Here is a 22,452-nt window from a genome sequence, read left to right on the forward strand (position 1 = left end):
GACTGGTAAAAGGTAAGTAACTCAAATTCACAGTAATGATATACTGTAATGGTGGTGTACAAATAATGTATATCTTTATTGTTAAGGTTAATACACAAAACTTTTTAAATGAGATGGCTGTTGCTATGTTGCTCAGGCTGGTCTGAAACTTCTGGGCTCAAGCAATTTTCCCTCCTCAGCCTTCTGATTAGATGGTATTATGGGCACCTGCCATGATGTCCATCTACAAAACTATTAATAATTACAACAATTTGTTTAGCCATATGTGATATAAATGTATGTAAGGTGTGACATCAAGAACATAATGGGTCACCAAAATCTCAGAGTAAAAACACTCTGGTTTTACTCACCCCCATAGAACCTCAGTAATATATCCAGCACCAATATTATCACAAGTTATATCCCAGAACTGAAATCTGAGGCTGAGACATTTCCTGAGACTACAGAGAAGTGAAAAACTTGGAGCAGATGATAAAAGGCTTCTTCTGTATTTATGAGACTCCTATGTGCCTGCCATCATGTGTGGAAAATTTTATTGACATTCACCAGTTCAACATGGGATAAATGTGAGATTTTGGCACACAGACAGCTTCTTCACCATCTTGGCTTCTCTTGTTGAAAAGCTATTAATAGCTTAACACATGGGAAATATTGTGTGTGCTTGTAGAAAGAAAATCCCATGATGGCAGTGAAAGACAATTGGGCCAGTTGAGATTCACAACTCCAGCCTGAAAAATAATTTTTTTTACGTCAGACAACATAGATGCCAAGTCAGAGTGGCTGTTCAGCAGCACTATAATATAGTAGGCAGGTTCATAGTTCTTTGCACAAATGCCTATCCCACCTTCCTGCAGAACCAGAGGGTTGACTTTGGGACCCCTATATGGGATGGGCAATGCTCCAAATGTTTGTGAGAGCTGAGTCAAATCTAAAACAGGCAGCACTCACAGATTAAGTAGTCTTGACAAGTAACTACAAATAATATCTAAGAAAATATACTCTAGGAAGACTAAAAGAAGCTAGACAGCTGAGACTGGAATAAATATGTAATTGTTCAATGTGAAGCTATAGGCATACGTCTACAAGAAACAGCAGCAAGCCAGTAACCATGACTACCCTGAACAAAGAAAGCATGGAGCCAGTTGCCAACCCTAATGAGATGGTAATGTTTGAACTCTAGAATCGAGAATTCATAAATGCAATTTTAAGGAAATGTAGCAGAACCCAAGATAATGCAGAAAAGAAATCCAAGAATGTATTAGAAACTTGAAGAGATTGAAATAATACACCAAACAAATATTGCAAATGAGAAATAATTGTTTCAACTGAAATAATTATTAGAGGATGTCATTAGCAGAATGGATCAAGCATAAGAAAAATAGTGATCTTAAAGATGATAGGGTATTGGAGAATCTGTAGAGATTAGAGAAATAGAAAAGGCCTAGAGACTACCTACAGGATATAGAGAATAACATCCAAACAGCAAATTAAATAATCATTACAAATAGTAGTTTTGGAATAGCAAGGGCAGTAAAGCTTATTCAATGAAATAACAGAATACATTCCAAATGTAGAGGAAAGTACAACTATTCAGGTACAACAATGTTAAAGACCAAATAGATTCAGTTTAAATAAGAATACCCCAAAGTGTATATATGTATACAATCTCAAAAACATACTACAAAGAGAAAGGACACTGAAAACAGCAAGAGAAAAGCAAATAACATATACTTCCAATTTGTTTCTTAACAGACTTCTGATCAGAAATTGTACATATCAGGAGGGAGTGAAGTGACATAAAGTGCTAAAGGAAAAAAGTTAACCAACAACACTGTACCCACAAAAGATTTCCTTGAAAGATTGAGAGATAACATCGTTTACAGAAAGAAAAGAAAACATGGTGAGAATTCATCACTAGACTCGTCATTCAAGAAATGCTAAGTTCTTTATCCTGAAGAAAATTATGCTAACGTCCAAAGAGAAAAAGTTTGACGTTACAAAACTCAGTGGCCAATGCAAATACATAGGCAAATTCAGAATAAATTAATAGGCTTGTTTCGTGTAAGCCTCTTATATCCGTAATACGAGGAGTAAGATGCAAGTCTGTGAAAAGTAACTATAGCAGCATCATAAAATATAGCCAATATAAAAATAGACATGAGAAAGTCAAAATGTGGGGGAATTGAATTAAAGCATAAAATTGATTGGCTGTTTATATTCCTTATGATGAAAATTATTATCGGTTTAAAAATACCTTTATCTATGAGATACTACCAAAGACACTTAACCACTAAATGGGAGAAGGAAGAAAGAAAGAATTTGGAAAACGACAAAAAAGTACCAATCAAAATGTCAATAGTGATTTCTTACCTATCAATAATAATATTGATAGGTATTATCTAGGATCCCCCTAAAAAGAACAGAGAGTGGCTCAATGGATATTTTAAAAAATCGGCTGGGCGCGGTGTCTTACGCCTGTAATCCCAGCACTTTGGGAGGCCGAGGCAGGCGGATAACCTGAGGTCAGGAGACTAGCCTGACCAATATGATGAAACCACGTCTCTACTAAAAATACAAAAAAATTAGCTGGGCTTGGTGGCATGTGCATGTAATCTCAGCTACTCGGGAGGCTGAGATAGGAGAACCGCTTGAACCCCGGAGGCAGAGGTTGCAGTGAGCCAAGATCACGCCGTTGCACTTCAGCCTGGGCAACGAGCGAAATTCTGTCTCAAAATAATAATAATCAGTCCCAACTATATGCTGCATGTAAAAAATTAACTTACATAACATATACACATTGACTAAAAGTGAAGGGATGCAAAAAGGTTTCAAATGGAAACCAATAAATAGCAGCTGTATTTGTATCAGATAACAGAAAATTTTCACTAATATTTATTAAGTGAAAAGGTGTGAATAGAGACAAAAAAGTATTATGTAGTAAATACTTATGAAGGGTCAATTCAGGAAGAGGGTATAAAAATCATAAATATGTATGCATCCTGCAGCAGAACACCAAAATATATAAAGCAAACTGTAAGCGACCTAAAGCGAGAGAAACTGCAATACAGTAATAGTAGGGGACTTTAGTAACCCTTCCTCAACTCTTGTCAACTGAGTACACAGAGGCTTATTCCAAGGGGAAAGAAATAGAAGACAGTGGGATAATTTGCCTAGTAACCCAGGCAGTTCTACCCTTGTATTCCCCAAGTCCACCAGTGCTGTATGTGGGAGGCTTTAAGCCTGACTGTGTTCCTGGTCCTAGGGCGCCCTCTAGTGATGAAATGGTTGCAGTGTCCACATTCTTAGATAAAACAACACAATCAAATTTAATTTTTGGGACGCCCTGTGAAGAAGGGCAGCTACGAAGTAGCAGACTACAAAGATTGGAATAAATACCTAACTCTTAAATGCCTGGACACTGGAGAACTTCCACAAGCATAAGACCATCCAGGAGACATGACATCTCCAAAAGGACTATGGGATCTAGTTTTGGAGCGATGTAGTTACGCTGCCTTTCATACAGGAAACTCAAAATAGCTTGCAACTATGATCTCAAATATACAAAGGAAATAGCCACTGACCGACCCTAATGAGATGGTGATGTGTGTGATGTCAGGGTAAGAATTCAGGAGAAACGTTTTGGGAAAATAGCAAACACCATGATAATGCAGGAAAGCAATTAAGTAATTTATTAAAGAAATGTAACAAATACTGAAACAATAGATAACCAAACTGAAATACTGGAACTGAGAAATAATGACTGAATGGACAAATGCACCAGAAGGTCTCAACAGCAGCACTGATCCAGCAGAACAAGAATCAGTATTATTAAAGACAGGCTATATGAAAATGCACAGTGAGTGCAGAAAGAAGCAAAAAGAACAAAAAAGTATAAAGCATGCCTACAAGGTGAAGAAAATAATCTTGAAAGCACAAACCTCAGTTACCATTCTTAAAGAGGGAGAGTTTGGAGTTGAAAGTTTAGAGAAGTAGGCCAGGCATGGTGGCTCACGCCTGTAATCCCAGCACTTTGGGTGGCCGAGGTGGGTGGATCACCTGAGGTTGGGAGTTCCAGACGAGCCTGCCCAACATGGTGAAACCCCATCTCTACTAAAAATACAAAAGTTAGCTGGGCGTGGTGGCTCACGCCTGTAGTCCCAGCTACTTGGGAGGCTGAGGCACGAAAATTGCTTGAACCAGGGAGGCAGAGGTTGCAGTGAGCTATGTATGTGTATATCCAGATGTGATTACCCAGGTAGAAGACAGTAAAAAACAAAAACAAGCAGATTCAACCAAAATAAGGCTTTGTCAAGGAATGTAACAATCAAATGTTCAGAGGTAGAGAAAAATTTAAATGGTCCTAAAAGCTGCAAGAAAACAGAAGCAAATAATGTATAAATGAGCTCTGATACATCCGGTAGTGAAGAGTTTACAGGCTAGGAGGGAGTATGATGACATATTTAGTGCTGAAGGAAATAACCTGCCAAATCAGAATATCAAATTCAGCAAAATATTCTTCAAACCTGAAAAATAAATACTTCACCAGACACACAACAGCTGAGGAATTTTTGTCAACATCAGACCTGTCTTACATGAAATGCTGGAAAGAGTAATTCAGTCTGAAAGGACATTAATGAGCAAAAAGAAAACATCTGAATGCTTAAAACTCATAGAAAAAGGAGGTACACGAATATAGAATAATACTGTGATTGTGGTGTGTAAACACATATTTTTAGTAGGAAGACCAAAAGGTAATTCTATTAAAATTCTAACTACAAAAATATTAGAGATAGATAAACATAACAAAGATAAGATCATAGCATGTAGGGTGGAGATTAAGTGTGGAGTTCTTTGGTTTTCTCTTTGCTTGTCATTTCTTGTGACTACAGATACCTTGTCATTAACTTAAAATTATTGGTTGTATGATGTTTTTTGCAACCCGCATGACAACAACCATGCAAAAACCTCAGAAAATAAAAGCAAGGAATTAAAATATACTATCAGAAAAAAATTACTTAATGGAATACAGGGAGGAAAGAAGAATGGAAGAGAGGACCAACTAAGCAAAATTTGAAAGAATGGAAAAGGAGCAAACACTTTCAGTTTCATTCTACAAGGCCAGTGTTTCCCCGATAACTAAAGGAAAAGGTCTAAAAACCCCCAAACAACAATAAACCCCAGAAGGCAAATATGTCTGATTCACAGAGATGGAACAATCCAGAAGAAAATGCTAGTAAACTGTATTCAAGAACACACTAAAAATATAATTCATACTTATCAAGGTGGATTAATCTTAGGAATGCATGGATTGTTCAAGCTATGCAAATCAATTAGTTTTATGTCATATAACAAAGTCAGCAACCATAATGTTGTAATGGATGTCCAAAAAGTATTTTATAAATTTAATATTTTATTAAAAATTATCTCAAAATTGGGTATAGAGTTAAGATATCTCAACAGACTGGCAGTTGAACTTACACTGTCCTTGTGAGCAAGGAAAACTGACAAGCATACTGCTAGATTTGGAAGACGTTAAAAATGCCCATGTTCAGCACTTTAGTTCACCATGTTACTGGGAGTTCTAGTTAGAGCAAGTATAAAAGAGAAACAAATAAGGGCATTCATATTAGACAGAGAGAATTATAAATATCCCAATAGATACAAATAAAATATATAGGAAGAAACTTAACCAATCAAGTAAAATGTATCTACAAGGAAAACTATGAGTCATTGATAGAAATTGAAGAGGACACTAGTAAATGAAAAGATACTGCATGTTCATTTAGTCGGAGAAGTTATATTGTTAAAAACCCATACTACATATAGCAATCTATAGTTTCAAAATGCCAGTGTTATTTTTTCACAGAAATAGGAAAAGACAGAATAGACACAGTAATCCTGAGCCAAAAGAACAAAGCTGGAGTCATCACATTACCTGACTTAAAATTATATGACAATGTAACACTAACCAAAAGTGAATGTGACTTGCATACATATACATAAACCAATGTAACATCTACAAACCAGAAATCCATGTATTGAAACTAAACTTGGCCTATCAGAGAGCTCCAATAGACCAGGCTCCACAGGTTGAGTGCTGCCAGCACAAATGTATTTATAGGTGTTTGTAATCCCGCTCCTGCTGGGCCATCACTCGTGCAATCGTGTGCATGAACAACGGTAACCTCGCCCCTTGTTTGTTGTTACTAGTGCGAATGGGCACCAGCAACTCCACACCTACCATTCTGCCCCAAGTGCAAATGTGCACATGGGTGGCAGCAACTAGCCTCCTCCAGGGCCTCATATTTGCAGCCAGTGGCATGAGTTCTAGCATGGACGATGTTAAACGCTCCTCTTCCAGTGTCCCTCCCCATCTGACACATGTACACACTTCCATGCTGTTGAGGCCATTGGCACGAGCAAGTGAGCCTGGATCCCACTGCCACCAACCCAATGAAATACTATGGCTGCCACCCCCTATTTGAATACTGTGGGCAGTGTAACAGGAAAACATCAGCCCCTCCAGTTCGGCATGTTTCTAACCTTGAGGGACCAGAGAACACAGCCTCCTTTCTTGACCCTGCTTCCCCAGAGTTAGAGCATGCAGCCCAGGAATCCTGAGGTGAGCCTTGGCCCCCTAAAATCTTCCAGAAATAAAGCCAGTCAACTGAACCCACTTTACACCTCAATCAAAACCCAAGGGCATTGAAGAAGATTAAAGAAAAACGTCATACAAAGCACAGCATCTTCAAAGATTGAAAGAATATTAGTCCACATACATGATAAAGAAGTACTGCAAGAACTCTGGCAGTTGGAAAAGCCATAGTGTCTTCTAACTTCCAAAGGGCCACGCTAGCTTTCTGGGAGACGTTCTTAACCAGGCTGAGATGGGTTAAATGACATAGGGTAAAGCATATGGGTATGAGTGAAGATCATTGAGATTCAGGAGAAAGTTGAAACCTAGTCTAAGGAATTTAAGGAACACAATAAAACAATATAGATGTTGAAAACTGAAATGGCCATTTTAAAATCTGATAGAGCTGAAAAGCACACTACATAATTATATAATGTAATTGGGAGTAGTAACAGAATAGATGAAGCTAAGGAGAATCTCAGAGCTCTAAGACTATTTACTTGAATTAGCTGTCAGACAAATATTTTAAAAAATTTAAAAACTAAACAAAATCTCTATGAAATATGGCATTCAAACCTATGAGTCACTGACATTCCTGAAAGAGGCAAAGAAAGCAAGCAACTTTTTAGTTTATTGTCCATCAGTTTTTCCGCAACCTTGCTAGAGAGGCCAAAATTCAAATTCAGAAAATTCTGAGAATACTGCAAAATACTGTCCCCCAGACAGTTATCAGATTGAAATGAAAGAAAATGTCCAAAACAACTGTAGAGAAGGGCCAGGTAAATTACAAAGGGAAGCCCATCAGGCTAACAGCATACCTTTCAGCAGAATCCCTAGAAGCTAGAAGATATGAATACCTATATTCGGCGTTTTTAATATGAAGTGATTCCAGCCAGTAATTTCATATTCAGCCAAATTAAGCTTTATAGGTGAAGGAGAAATAAGATCCTTCACAGGCAAAGGAGTGCCAAGGCATTTCGTTACCACCAGACCTGCCTTACCAGAGGTCCTTAACTGAGTACTCAATATGGAAAGGAATGACCATTATTGGCCACCAAAAAAACACATTTAAGTACACAGACCACTGACACTATAAACCAAATGCACAATTAACCAGCAACCAGCTAATAGTAATACAGAATCAAATATACACATATCAGTGTTAAGTTTGAAATTAAATAGACTACTGTCCTAATAAATGATAAAAAGAGGCAAGTTGGATAAAAAAGACCAAACTGTATGCTGTCTTCCTGAAACCCATTTCAGAAGTAATGGCACCCATTGACTCAAGGTAAAGGGATGGAGAAAATTCTACCAAGCAAACAGAAAAAAGGAGGAGGGACAGATTGCTATTCTAACTTCACAGAAAATAGACTTTAAAACAGCAATTATCAATAAGGACAGAGAAAGATATCGTAAAGGGTTCAACTCAACAAGAGCTAACTATATATGCACTGAGCACAGGATCATGCACATTCATAAAAGAAGTTCCTACATACCTATGAAGAGACTTAGATAAGCAGACAATAAGAGTGGGAAACTTCACCACCCCATTGACACTATTAGATCACTGAGGCTGAACGCTAACAGATATTTTAGTCCTGTACTTGACACTTGACCAAATGGACCTATCAGACATCCATATTAATGTCCACCCAAAACCACCAAGTACACATTCTTATCTGCACACGGCACATACTCTGTAGTTGACTACACAGTGGGTCATAAAGCAATCCTCACCAAATTCAAATAACAGCAAAATCATACTAAGCAGATCTTTGGGCCAGAGCACAATAAGAATAGAAATCAACACAAAGAAGATTACTCAACACTATACAATTACATGGAAATTAAGCAACTTGATCCTTAATTATGTTGGTATAAATAATGAAGTTAAAGCAGAAATGGACAAGTTCAATATCTCAATTTAACAAGCTAATATAACAAACAGAGGAATTAGAAAACGAGTAAACTAATTCCAAAGCTAGCAGCAGACAAGAAATAACTAACCAGTTTTGAAATTGAATCAGTAATAAAAACCCTACCAACCGTACCTGGACCTGATGGATTTATGGCTGAATACAACCAGATATGTAAGAAAGAGCTGGTGAAATTCCTACTTAAGGTATTCCAAAATATCAAGGAGGAAGGACTCCTGCCTTAATCATTTTATGAAGCCAGCATGATCCTGATACCAAAACTTGGCAGAGACACAACACAAACTTGAGACGAATATCCTTGATGAACTTAAAAGGAAAAATTCTCAAGAAAATACCAGCAAACCTAATCCAGTTGCATATCAGAAAGCAAATTCCCCATGATTAAGGAGGCTATATTTGTGTGATGCAAGGTTGGTACAACATACAGAACTTAGGAAAAAAATGTGATTTATCACATAAGCAGAGCTAAAACCATGATCATCTCTATAGATGCAGAAACTATTTATTTAACATTACTTCATGTTATGAACCCTCATCAAATTAGGCATTGAAGAAACATATCTCAAAATAATGACCCATCTGTTACAAACTCACAGCCAACTTCATAATCAATTGGCAAAAGTTGGAAGCATTCCTTTTATGACCAGAGCAAGTCAAGGATGCTCAGTGTCACCACACCTATTCAACATACTAGTGGAAGTTCTACCTAGAGCAATCAGTTAATAGAAAAGGCATCCAAATAGGAAAAGAAGTAAAACTATCTCTGCAGACAACATGATTTTATACATAGAAAACCTCAAAGCCCCAAAGCTCCTAGATTAGATACAAAACTTCAACAAAGTTTCAGTATAAAAAGTCAGTCTGTAACTTAGCATTTCTCTACAACACCAACATCAAAGCTCAGAATTGAATCAGGAATGCAAACCCATTCACAATAGCCACAAAAAGCATAAACCACCCAGGAATACATTTAACCAGGAAGGTGAAAGATCACTATAAGGAGAATTACAAAACACTACTGAAGGACATCATATGACACAAATAGGAAGAAATGACATTGTTAAAATGGCCATAATCCCCAAAGCAATTTATACATTAATTGCTATTCAAACTACCAATGACATTCTTTTCAGAATTAATAAAACCTTTAAAAATTCATATGGAGTGAAAAAGTCCTAATAGCCAAGGCAATTCTAGACAAAAAACAAACTTGGAAGCATAACATTACCTGAATTTGAAAGTATTCTACAAGATTACAGTAACCATAACAGCATGGTACTGGTATAAAAATAGACATTGAGGCCAATGGAGCAAAATATAGAACACAAAGCTGTACACCAACAGCCATCTGCTTCTCAACAAAGTTGACAAAACAAACAATGAAGACAGGACTTCATGTTCAATAAATGGTGCTGGCATAACTGACTAGTTATATATTCAAGGTTGACACTGGACCCCTTCCTTACATTACATATAATGACTCAATATAGATTAAGGGCTTAAATGTAAAATATAATGCCATAAAAATGCTAAAATATAACTTAGGAAATACCATGCTGAACATAGGTTCTGAATGATGAAGACTCTAAATGCAATTACAGCAAAAACAAAAATTGACAAATAGAACCTAGTTAAACTATAGAAATTCTGCACAGCAAGAGAATCTATTCATGGTGAACACAATGTACAGAATGGGAGAAATATCTGCAAATTATGCATCTGACAAAGTTCTAATATCAAGAATTTATAAGCTACTTAAATTCATGGGGAGAAAACCACATTGAAAATATTAAAAAGTCCATAGACATTTTTTCAAAGGAAGACATGCATACAGCTAGGAGTCATATGACAAAATGCTCAACATCACTAATCCATAGAGAAATGCTAATTAAAACCACAATGCAATTCTGTCTTACACCAACCAGAATGGCTATTACTAAAAAGCCAAAAATAGTATGTTGTCAAATCTACAGATAAAAGGGAATGCTTATGGATTGCTCGTTGAATTGTAAATTATTTCATCCGTTGTGGATAGCAGCTTGGTGATTTTGCCAATAACAAGAACAAGAACATCAAACAGAAATACCATTTGATGCAGGAATCCCATTATTGGTTTTATACCAAAAGGAGTATAGATTTTAGGACCATAAAGACACATGAATGTGCATGTCAATTGGAGCACTCTTCATAATAGTGAAGATATGAAGTGAAGCTTAACACCCACTGATGGCTGACCATATGAAGAAAACATACATATACACCACGGTACACTACAACGTCACAAAAAAGAATGAAATTATGTCCTTTGCACCAACATGGTTGTTGAACTATTTTGAAAATATGTGGCAGCAATGTCAAATCATCAGAAGGAAAGGAATGATATGATTTTGTAAATGGGCAAATAGAGTAGCCATTTCTCCAAAGAATATACAAACATGACCAAGAAGTAACTGAAAAAAAAAAAAAAACCCAAGTCAAAACCACAATGTGAGATTCTCTCACTGCAATTAAAATAGCTATTATCAAAAGGACAAATAATGCTGTCAAGCAAGAAGGCAAAAGGGATCTCTGATAACACTGTTGGGGGAGTCTTACTCTGTATTCCAGGCTGGAGTGCAGTGGCATGATCTCGGTTCACTACAGCTTTTGCCTTCCAGATCCAAGCAATTTTCCTGCCCCAGCCTCCCAAGTAGCTGGGATTACAGGCATATGCCACCACACCTAGCTAATTTTTGTATTTTTAGTAGAGGCAGAGTTTCACCATGTTGGCCAGGCTGGTCTCCAACTCCTGACCTCAGGTGATCCACCCGCCTCAGCCTCCCAAAGTGCCGGGATTACAGGTGTGAGCCACCATGCCCAGCCAGTATTCACGGTTTTCTAAAACAATTAGTTGATAAAACTACCATACTATTCAGCATTTCTTCCATGGGCTACATCCAAAAGAAGGGATGTAAATATATTGAAGAGATAGCTGCACTGATATGTTTATGGCAGTATTTACAATCACTAGTATATAGAATCACCCTGTGTGTCCATCAGTTGATGAATGGATAAAGAAAGTGTGGTATGTATACACAATAGAATGAATATTTAGTCATACTTAAGAATGACATCCTGTCACTTGCAACTACATGTATGGAACAGTAAAACATAATAAGTAAAATAAGCCAGGCATGGAAAGAGTGTGTATTCTCACTCATTTGTGGTAGGTACAAAGAACCTATGGATTTAGAGGGTGGAATGATGGTTATCAGTAATGGGTTGATGTGTTAGGAAAAGGAAATAAGGAGGGTATGGTTAAGGAGTACAAAATGCCTTTTGAAAGTAGGAATAAGATCTGTTTTGTGGGAGAACAATAGGACAGCTATAGTAAATAATTATTGTATATTTGAAAATAATTACAGGAGTAGAAGTTGATTGTTCCTAACACAGAGAAATGATAAATGCTCGAGGTAATGTGTATCTCCATTACCTTGTTTTGATTGTTGCACATGACACACTTGTATTGCAATATCATGTGTCCTATATATATATACACATATATACAACTATCATGTACCAATAATATTTAAGCATATGTGATTTTTATAAACAAGTGAACTAGTTAGGGTAGATAAATCCAAAATAAAAACAAGCATAAATCCATATATAACAAGTCTACAGCTAATATAATGAACAATTGAAATTCCTTCCTCTAATATCTGGAACAGAATACGATGCCCACTTTCACCACTTTTATTCCATATAACATTCTATCCAGAGCTATTAGGCAACTGAAAGAAATAATGGGCATCCAAATGAAGAGAAGTTAAATAATATTGCTGCAGGATTCTAAGGAGGAATACAGAAATCTGTAGCATTTACATTTGCCAACAGTGAAAAATCTGAAAAAGAACTCAAGAAAGCAATCTCATTTGGAATCTCTACAAAAAAATCAAACAGTCAAACTTTTCAAGTCATGAAACATCCCTACAAGGTATTGGAGGAACCAGCCCCCAGTATTTCAATGTAGGTTCTTTTCTATTTTTCCTAAGTGTCGGCCAGTCTGAGAAAGGGAAAGAGTACAAAAGAGAGAAATTTTAAAGCTGGGTGTCCGGGGAAGACATCACATGTCGGCAGGTTCTGCGATGCCCCCTGAGCCACAAAACCAGCAAGTTTTTATTAGCGATTTTCAAAGGGGAGAGAGTGTACAAATAGGGTGTGGATCACAGAGATCACATGCTTCAAAGGCAATAAAATATCACAAGGCAAATGGGCAGGGCAAGGTCACAAGGCCAGGGCGAAACTAGAATTGCTGATGAAGTTTCATGTCCCACTGTGCATGCATTGTCATTGATAAACATCTTAACAGGAAACAGAGTTCAAGAGCAGAGAACCCATCTGACTAGAATTCGCCAGGCTGGAATTTCCTAATCCTAGCAAGCCTGGGGGTGCTGCAGGAGACCAGGGCATGTTTCATCCCCATCTACAACTGCATAAGGCAGACACTCCCAGAGCGGCCATTTTAGAGGCCTCCCCCTGGGAATGCATTCTTTTCCCAGGGCTGTTAATTAATATTCCTTACTGGGGAAAGAATTCAGTGATATTTCTCTTACCCATTTTCGGCAATGAGAGAAATATGACTCTGTCCCGCCCGGCTCCCAGGCAGTCAAACCTAATGGTTATCTCCCTTGTTCCCCGAACATCGCTGTTATCCTGTTCTTTTTTTCAAGGTGCCCAGATTTCATATTGTTCAAACACACATGCTTTACAAACAATGTGTGCAGTTAACGCAATCATCACAGGGTCCTGAGGCGACATACATCCTCAGCTTATGAAGACGACGGGATTAAGAGATTAAAGACAGGCATAGGAAATTATAAGAGTATTGATTGGGGAAGTGATAAATGTCCATGAAATCTTCACAATTTATATTTAGAGATTGCAGTAAAGACAGGTGTAAGAAATTATAAAAGTATTAATTTGGGGAACTAACAAATGCCCATGAAATCTTTACAATTTATGTTCTTCTCCCATGGCTTCAGCAGGTCCCTCCATTTGGGGTCCCTGACTTCCCGCAACAAAAAGGAAAACATTGATAATGGAAACTGAATAGGACACAATGAAATGGGAAATTATTCATAACTAAAATATCATTACTCCCTAAAGCAGTATGCAGATTCATTCTTTTTGTATCAAAAATCAATGATATTCCTCATAGAAATAGAAAAAGAATTCATAAAATTCATGAGACCACAGGAGATACTGAGTATCAAAAGTAATCCTGAGGAAAAAGCAAAGATGAAGACTTCATACTACTTCAAAAGATACTACAATGTCATTGTAACACAATGTGATGATATTGGCATGATATACACGTAGATCAGTGGGAAGAAATCAAGAACCCAGTGATAAATCCAGACATTTACAAAAAATTCATGTTTAAAAATCACCATAAATATACATTGTGGAAAGGACAGTGCTTTCAATGAAAGTTGCTGGGAAAACTTGGTAATCATATGCAGAAGAATGAATCTTACCATATGTAAAAATTAATATGGGTTAAGTGCTTATGTCTGAAACTATAAAAAATGGTAGATAAAATCTTTGTATAAATGCTTCTGGATATTTGTCTAGGCAAAGATTTTTTTGGTAAGCTCTGAAAAGCAGAGGCAACGAAAGCAAAAATAGACATAAGTTCATACATCTAGCTAAAATGCTTTTGCACAATGGAGGTAACAAAATAGTGAAACCAAAATTATAATGGGAAAAAAACTGATAACTATGTTTTTTACAGGGATGAGAATATATATTCACATCATCAGAAGGCAAGCAAATAATCTGATTTTAAAGGATAGATTAAAAGAAGGCATAAGTTGCCAAGAGGTATATGTAAAAATTTTCATCGTCACTAATCATCACAGAAGTGCAATTTTAAGCCACAATGGAAAGTTGTGCAATTAAAACAAATACATAAAAGACAAATAACAGATGGTGGTGAGCATGCATACAATTGGTTATGCTCATTTACTGTTTCTGAGAATGTAAATTTGTATAGCCATTCTTGAAAACAGTATTGTGTTGTCTCATAAAACAAATGATGTAACCACTATACTGTGTCAATTCCACTGTTCAGTGTTTATCACAATGAAAGGTGTCAGTATATTAGGGGGATATTTTCATCCATCTTCTTATTGCAGCTCTATTCACAATAGCTTTTGAATTAACCCGAAAGTTCATCAAGGGGTGCATGAAAAATGGCAATATTATATATATGCACTATTGAAAATTGTTCATTAAAAGGAACAAAATCATATCACTTTCAGTAACATGACTGGAATTGGAGGTCATTATGGTAAGTGAAAGAAGCCAAGCACAAAAAAATAAACACCGCGTGTTCTCACGTATATGTTAAAATACAAAACAGTTGATCTGATTGGTGTGCAGAGTTGATTGCTGGTTACTGAATGATCTTCTATTCAAGGGAGGAAGACAATTTTGACTAATGAGTACAAAAACAAGTAGAATAAATAAGTCCTAATATTTGATAGTACAGTAAGGTGACAACAGTAAACAGTATTTCATGTTATTGTTTAAGGTTGCTGAAATAGAGGAATTATAATGTTCCTAACATAAAAAGAGACTAATGTTTGGGGTGGTGCATGTTTCAACTACCCTAGTTCAATTACTACTGACTGTATGCATGTATCAAAATACCACATGTACCCTCTAAAATGTAAAACTTTTATGTATCCAGGTGAATATTCAAAATTCAGAGATTAGTGTAAAAATGTTACAGCTTATTTTTCTATCAAAATTGTTATTAAAATGGCTTATCAGATGTTTTTGTTGTCTCATGGAACCACCAAATATCTATAGTAGATACACAAAAAATAAAAAGTAAGACATTTTAAAACACCACAAGATAAAAATAATTACAAGATAGTGGGAGAATAAAAAAATGAAGGAAGGATCTAGTAATAAACAAGAAAGAAATTTACAAACTTATTTCTTTAAATATTAACAATATTTTGAATGTAAATGGAATAAATTCTTCATTCAAAATAGAGTAGCAGAATGGATATTATAAAATACTGCCTATAAGACACTCACTTCACTTGTAAGGACACATGGACTGAAAGTAATGGGATGAAAAACTATTGTATAGAAATTGAAAGCAAACGAGTATCAGTAGCTAAACTTATTCCATCAAACTATACATGAAGCCAGAAACCATAAAATTTGGGAAATAAGTTTATTACATAATGGTAAAATGGGTTAATTCAGCAAGAGGTTATAGTAATTGTAAATACATATACACCCAAAACAGAAGTGCCCAATCACATAAAACAAATGCAATAAGTTCTGAGTGGACAGATAGATTGCCATACAATAATAATAGGGGACTTAAGTACTGAAGTTTCAGCAATGGGCAGATCATCTGGATCTGACTTACACTACATCTGGCTTACACTACACTTCATGCCAAATAAAGCAAACTGACATATACAGAATACTTCGTCTAACAGCGGCACAATCTACATTCTTCTCTACAGAAGATGGATCTTTGTGTAGGCCTTATGTTAGGAATCAAGACTAGTTTTAATAATATAGAAATTATACCACATTTTTAAGCACATTGCATGAACCTAGGAACTATTAGTAGAATGAACATTAGAATGTTCACGAACACATAGAAATTAAACAATATGCTTTTGAATAATGAATGGGTGAATCATTAAATCCAAATGGAAGTTAAAAAATATTTTGACAAATGAAAGATGAAACACAAGACACCAATATTTGTGATACCAGAAAAGTAATTAAAAAATAACCTTGTGTTACACCTGAAGCAACTATTAATATAATGGGAAGAACAAACAGTCCAAATTTTACAGAAGGAAGCATGTAATAAAGAGCAGCGTAGAATAAATGAAAAAACTTGTACTCATACAACGTATGCAAATCCAGTCATGAGAAAGAATATCTGAAGAGACCAATAACAAGTAAATTGTATCCATAATAAAAATCTCCTATCAAATATATGCCCATAGTGCTTCACTGCTAATTTCTGTCAAACCTAATTCCACTTTATATTAAGAGGATTATTCGCCATGTTCAAATGGGATTTGTCCCTCTGAGGCAAGGATGTTCTAAATAGTCTTATAAAGGAGGAGGGACACCACCATTCGATCATCTCAACAGATTTAAAAATAAAAGTTTTATAGAATTTGATATAATAAAAGCTGTCAACCAATTAGGCATAGAAGGAATGTATCTTTATACCATATAGGCAGTAAATGAAATACCCACAACTAACATCATAATCAATGAAGGAAACATGAAATATTTTCTTCGGAGGTAAAGAAGAAAATTATGCCCACTCTCAGCACCTCATTCAACCTAGTTCAGGATGTTCTAGCCAGTACAGTTAGGCAAGAGAAGGAAATTAAAGGCATTCAGATTGGAAAAGAGGGAGGCAAATTGGGCTTGTGTGGAGATGACCTGAACTTATGTGTAGAAAATACACTCTCCCAGCCGGACGCGGTGGCTCATGCCTGTAATCCCAGCACTTTGGGAGGTCAAGGCGGGTGGATCATGAGGTCAGGAGATCGAGACCATCCTGGCTAACACGGTGAAACCCCGTCTCTACTAAAAAAAAAAACAAAAAAATAAATTAGCCGGGCATGGTTGCAGGCACCTGTAGTCCCAGCTACTCAGGAGGCTGAGGCAGAAGAATGGCGTGAACCTGGGAGGCAGAGCTTGCAGTGAGCTGAGATCGTGCCACTGCACTCCAGCCTGGGCGACAGAGCAAGACTCTGTCTCAAAAAAAAAAAAAAAAAAAGAAAGAAAGAAAATACACTCTTCCCTTAAAACCTTTTGGAAGTGATAAAGAAATTCAGTAAAATTGCATAATACACAACAGACATACAAAAACCTATAGCATTTCTATATCCCACCGGTGGGTAATTTCAAAAAGAAAACAAGAAATGAGTGTCATTGACAATAGCTTACAAAAGTACCAAGGAAGAGATCTGAACAAGCCAAAGATTTCTGTAATGAAAACTCTTTAAAAAATAATTCATTTTGTAATAAAAGCAGTGAAGGAAGAAATTGATGACACAAATGAGTAGAAATATATTTTATATTTATGGGTTAGAATAATTTATATCTTAAAATATATATACTACTCAAAGCAATTTATTGATCTCTGCATCCCTATTAAATTTCTGATATTATGTTAGTTTTGCCTATAAACAGAAGAAAATAATTCTAAAATTTGTATGGAGCAACAAAAATCTTAAATGAAAAAATATTAAAGAAAATGAAGAGATCCAGGGTAATTGAAATATCTGGCTTTAATACAGACTACAAAATTATAGTAACCAGAAAAGCATTGTCTGGCATAAGGCAGACACAGACACAACTGGAGCAGAGTAGAAAGGAAATAAACTAAAGCTCTTAAACATAACTGATTTTTTACAAACTTGCCAGGAGCACACTTCAGTGAAAATAAAACATTTACCGTGTAAATGGTACAGGGACAATTTGATAATTACATGCAAAAGAATTAGAAGTCTACATCTAAAAATACACAAAAATTAACTCCAAATTAAATAAATAATTAAATGTAAAATTGGAAACTATGAAACTTCTTGAAGAAAATGGGAGAAATGATTCATGATATTTTGCTGGGCAAGGATTTAGAAATGAGACCTGAACTTTTCAGGGAATAAAAGGAAAAATAACCAAATGAGAGTACATCAAAGTTTAAAGCTTTTGCACAGCAAAAGAGTATTAAGAGTGAGGAGTCAATTTACAGTATCGGAGAAAATATCAATTTACAGTATTGGAGAAAATATTTGCAAACAGTACATGTGACAAAGAGTTAAGAAGATACAACTAACGTAATTCAATAGCAAGAAAAAAGTAATATGAATTTTAAAAAATTGGCAAAAATTGCTGACTGCTTCACTCCTGGAACCTTCACTAACCAGATCCAGGCAGCCTTCTGGGAGCCACGGCTTGTGGTTACTGACCCCAGGGCTGACCACCAGCCTCTCACGGAGGCATCTTATGTTAACCTACTTACCATTGCTCTGTGTAACACAGATTCTCCTCTGCGCTATGTGGACATTGCCATCCCATGCAACAACAAGGGAGCTCACTCAGTGGGTTTGATGTGGTGGATGCTGGCTCAGGAAGTTCTGTGCATGCGTGGCGCCATTTCCCGTGAACACCCTTGGGAGGTCATGCCTGATCTCTACTTCTACAGAGATCCTGAAGAGATTGAAAAAGAAGAGCAGGCTGCTGCTGAAAAGGCAGTGACCAAGGAGGAATTTCAGGGTGAATGGACTGCTCCAGCTCCTGAGTTCACTGCTACTCAGCCTGAGCCTGCCACGGAAGCCTGGTCTGCAGCTCCAACTACTCAGGCCACTGAATGGGTAGGAGCAACCACTGAATGGTCTTAAGCTGTTCTTGCATGGGCTCTTAAGCAACATGGAAAAATGGTTGATGGAAAATAAACGTCAGTTTCTAAAAGTTGTGAAAAAAAAAAAAAATTGGCAAAAGACCTGAATAGACATTTTTGAAGGGAATAAATACAAATGACCAACATGTACATGAAAAAATGCCCAGTATCACTAACATTCTGGAAAACACAAATCCAAATCCACAAGAAAATACCACTTCCAGTTAGAATTGCTAATCAAAAAGACAAAAGTTACACTATTGGTGAGGGAGTGGACAAATCAGGATATTTACACACTGTTGCTGTGATTGTTAATTAGTGTAGCCAATGTGGAAAATAGTTGGGAGGTTTCTTAAAAATTATAAACAGAACTAATGCATGATCCCAGAATCCTCCTATCAAGCATACACCCAAAGATAATAAGATATCTGTACTGCCATATTTATTTTAGTAGTATTTACAGTGGCTAGGATATGGGATTAACCTAAGTGTCCCACAGTGGGTAACAGTCAAAGAAAATGTTATATATTTATATACAAAGTACAATACTTTCCAGCCATAAAAAATAATGAAATCCTGTAATTTGCAATAACATGAATAAATTTTGAAGGCAGCATTTTAACCATAATAAGCTAGATACTGAATGACTAATGCTGTATTATCTTACTCATATGGATACTAAGAAAATAAAAATTTGATATCCTAAAGTCAGAGAGTAGAACTGTGGTTATAATAGACAGGGGAGGGGCCTTTGATTTGGCCCATTAGGTACAAAGTGACAATTAGAGAAGACGAGTAAATTATTCTGTTCTTTCACACACTATCATGACTATGGTTAAATGTAAAATACTGTATATTTCAAAAGAGAATAGACACTTTTCAACGTTTTCACCACAAAGAAATGATAACTGCATGTGATTGGATTAATATGCAACCTAAATATATACGAAAACATCACACTGAATTCAATAAATACATGCAATTATAATTTTGAGATAATTAATGAAAAAGAAAATTTTAAAAATTATGACAAGCAGAGGCCAATATCTATGATGAGCATAGACACGCAAATCCTCTACAACAAACAAGCAACCTGAATTCAACAGTGCATTTTAAACATTTTATTTTTCATAATCAAGTGGTATTCATCCCAGTGATGCAAAAATGATTGTATATATGGAAATTAATGTTATGCATTACACTAACAGAACAAAGGATTAAAACTATATGATCATCTCAGTCAATATCATAAAAGCATTTGAGAATATTTATAATTTTTTCATGGTAACAATTCAAACATTTAGGCACAGAATTGGGTCTCCCTATTCCCTGAGACAGAACCACATTGAAAATAGGACAAACAGTAACCCTGAAATGGCCTCTAACAATGATTAAACTTAGTGAGGAAGGAATGTTGAAGACTGAGTGGCTGAAATCTAGGCCACTAGGTGCAATAAATCCCATGATTTTAAAACCTAGAGCTAACATGTTATTCAGAGGGGAAAACATAAAAGCTTTTCCTCGAATAAAAAACACATCACAAATGCCCAATCTCATCACTTGCATTCAACATAGTACTGGAAGTTTTCACCACAGCAACAAGTCAAGAAAATAAAAAGCATTTAACTTGGAATGAGTTATTTTTTATTTATTTATTTATTTTTTTACAGATGACATGATCGTATGTACAGAAAACTCTTAAGAATTTCACCAAAAACAGGTCTACAAAAGGAATTAAATATCATTGGAGGAGACAAATGCAACAAAAACAAATTAGTAATGTTTCTATAATCAAACAGCAAGCTATCTGACACAAATCAAGAAAACAATCCCATTTACAATATCTAACAAAAAATAAAATATTTAGAATTAAATTACCCAAGGAATTGTAATGCCTACACAATACATATTAAAAATTTTTACTTTTATTGCATGTGGCTTTATTATGTTTCTCAGATATCATGGTGGGTTTTTTTTTAAACCCACCCATGTGGCAACCCTCCATCCAGCAAGTCAGTTGGTGCCATTTTTTCCAGCAGCACTGTGTTGACTTTGTGTCTCTATACCACATTTTGTTAATTTTCCACTTTATTATTGTTAGGTATAGTAAGTGAACTTTCTTCAGAATTCTTATTACCATTTTTATTGTGATATTGAACTATGAATCTCGCTTATGTAAAATCATGAACTTAATCAGCAAATGTTGTGTTTCTTCTGACTGCTTTTCTGATGAGTTGTTACCTCATCTTGTTTCTCCACCTAGGGCCTCCCTATTGCCTGAGACAGAAACATATTGAATATACGAGACACAGTAATCCTGAAATGGCCTCTAATTGTTTAAGTGGTAGGAAGACTTGCACTTTCTTCACCTTATATCAAAATCTCAAAATGATTAAACTTAGTGAGGAAGGCACGTGGCAGGCTGAGCGGCTGAAGTCTAGGCCTCTTGCACCAAATAGCAAAGTTGTGAAAGCAAAGGAAAAGTTCTTGAAAAAAATTAAAAGTGTTACTTCACTAAATACATAAATATTGAGAAAGCCAAACAGCCTTATTGCTGATATGGAGAATATTTTAGTGATTCATATGGAAGATCAAACAAGTTATAACATACCATCAAGCCAACGCCTAATCCAGAGCAAGGCCCTATGTCTTTTCAATTCTCTGGAAATGGAGTGCCAGTGGGTTTTTTTTTTTAATTGTTATACTTTAAGTTCTAGGGTACATGTACACAACGTGCAGGTTTGTTACATACGTATACATGTGCCATGTTGGTGTGCTGCACCGATTAACTCGTCACTTACATTAGGTATATCTCCTAATGCCAACCCTCCCCCTCCCCCCACCCCACAACAGGCCCCAGTGTGTGATGTTCCCCTTCCTGTGTCCAAGTGTTCTCATTGTTCAATTCCCACCTATGAGTGAGAACATGCGGTGTTTGTTTTTTTGTCCTTGTGATAGTTTGCTGAGAATGATGGTTTCCAGCTTCATCCATGTCCCTACAAAGGACATGAACTCATCATTTTTTATGGCTGCATAGTATTCCATGGTGTATGTGTGCCACATTTTCTTAATCTAGTTCATCACTGATGGACATTTGGGTTGGTTCCAAGTCTTTGCTATTGTGAATAGTGCCATAAAAAAACATACGTGTGCATGTGTCTTTATAGCAGCATGATTTATAATCCTTTGGGTACATACCCAGTAAGGGGATGGCTGGGTTAAATGGTATTTCTACTTCTAGATCCCTGAGGAATCACCACACTGACTTCCACAATGGTTGAACTAGTTTACAGTCCCACCAACAGTGTAAAAGTGTTCCTATTTCTCCACATCCTCTCCAGCACCTGTTGTTTCCTGACTTTTTAATGATCGCCATTCTAACTGGTGTGAGATGGTATCTCATTGTGGTTTTGATTTGCATTTCTCTG

At 36.2% G+C, this 22,452-nt stretch overlaps 1 protein-coding gene and 1 pseudogene across 1 annotated transcript; both read left to right on the forward strand.

Annotated features, from left to right (window-relative positions):
* Positions 1-22,452, forward strand: part of LOC100442523 (alanyl-tRNA editing protein Aarsd1-like) — a 139,593-nt pseudogene that overhangs the window by 69,784 nt on the left and 47,357 nt on the right.
* On the forward strand, positions 17,820-19,132 carry LOC100442162 (small ribosomal subunit protein uS2B-like). Its single transcript, XM_024240430.3, has one exon. It carries the CDS (start codon positions 18,489-18,491, stop codon positions 19,023-19,025), a length of 537 nt encoding a protein of 178 aa, XP_024096198.1. The 5' UTR covers positions 17,820-18,488; the 3' UTR covers positions 19,026-19,132.

The sequence above is a fragment of the Pongo abelii genome, chromosome X, assembly GCF_028885655.2.
Source record: "Pongo abelii isolate AG06213 chromosome X, NHGRI_mPonAbe1-v2.0_pri, whole genome shotgun sequence".
Lineage (NCBI taxonomy): Eukaryota > Metazoa > Chordata > Mammalia > Primates > Hominidae > Pongo > Pongo abelii.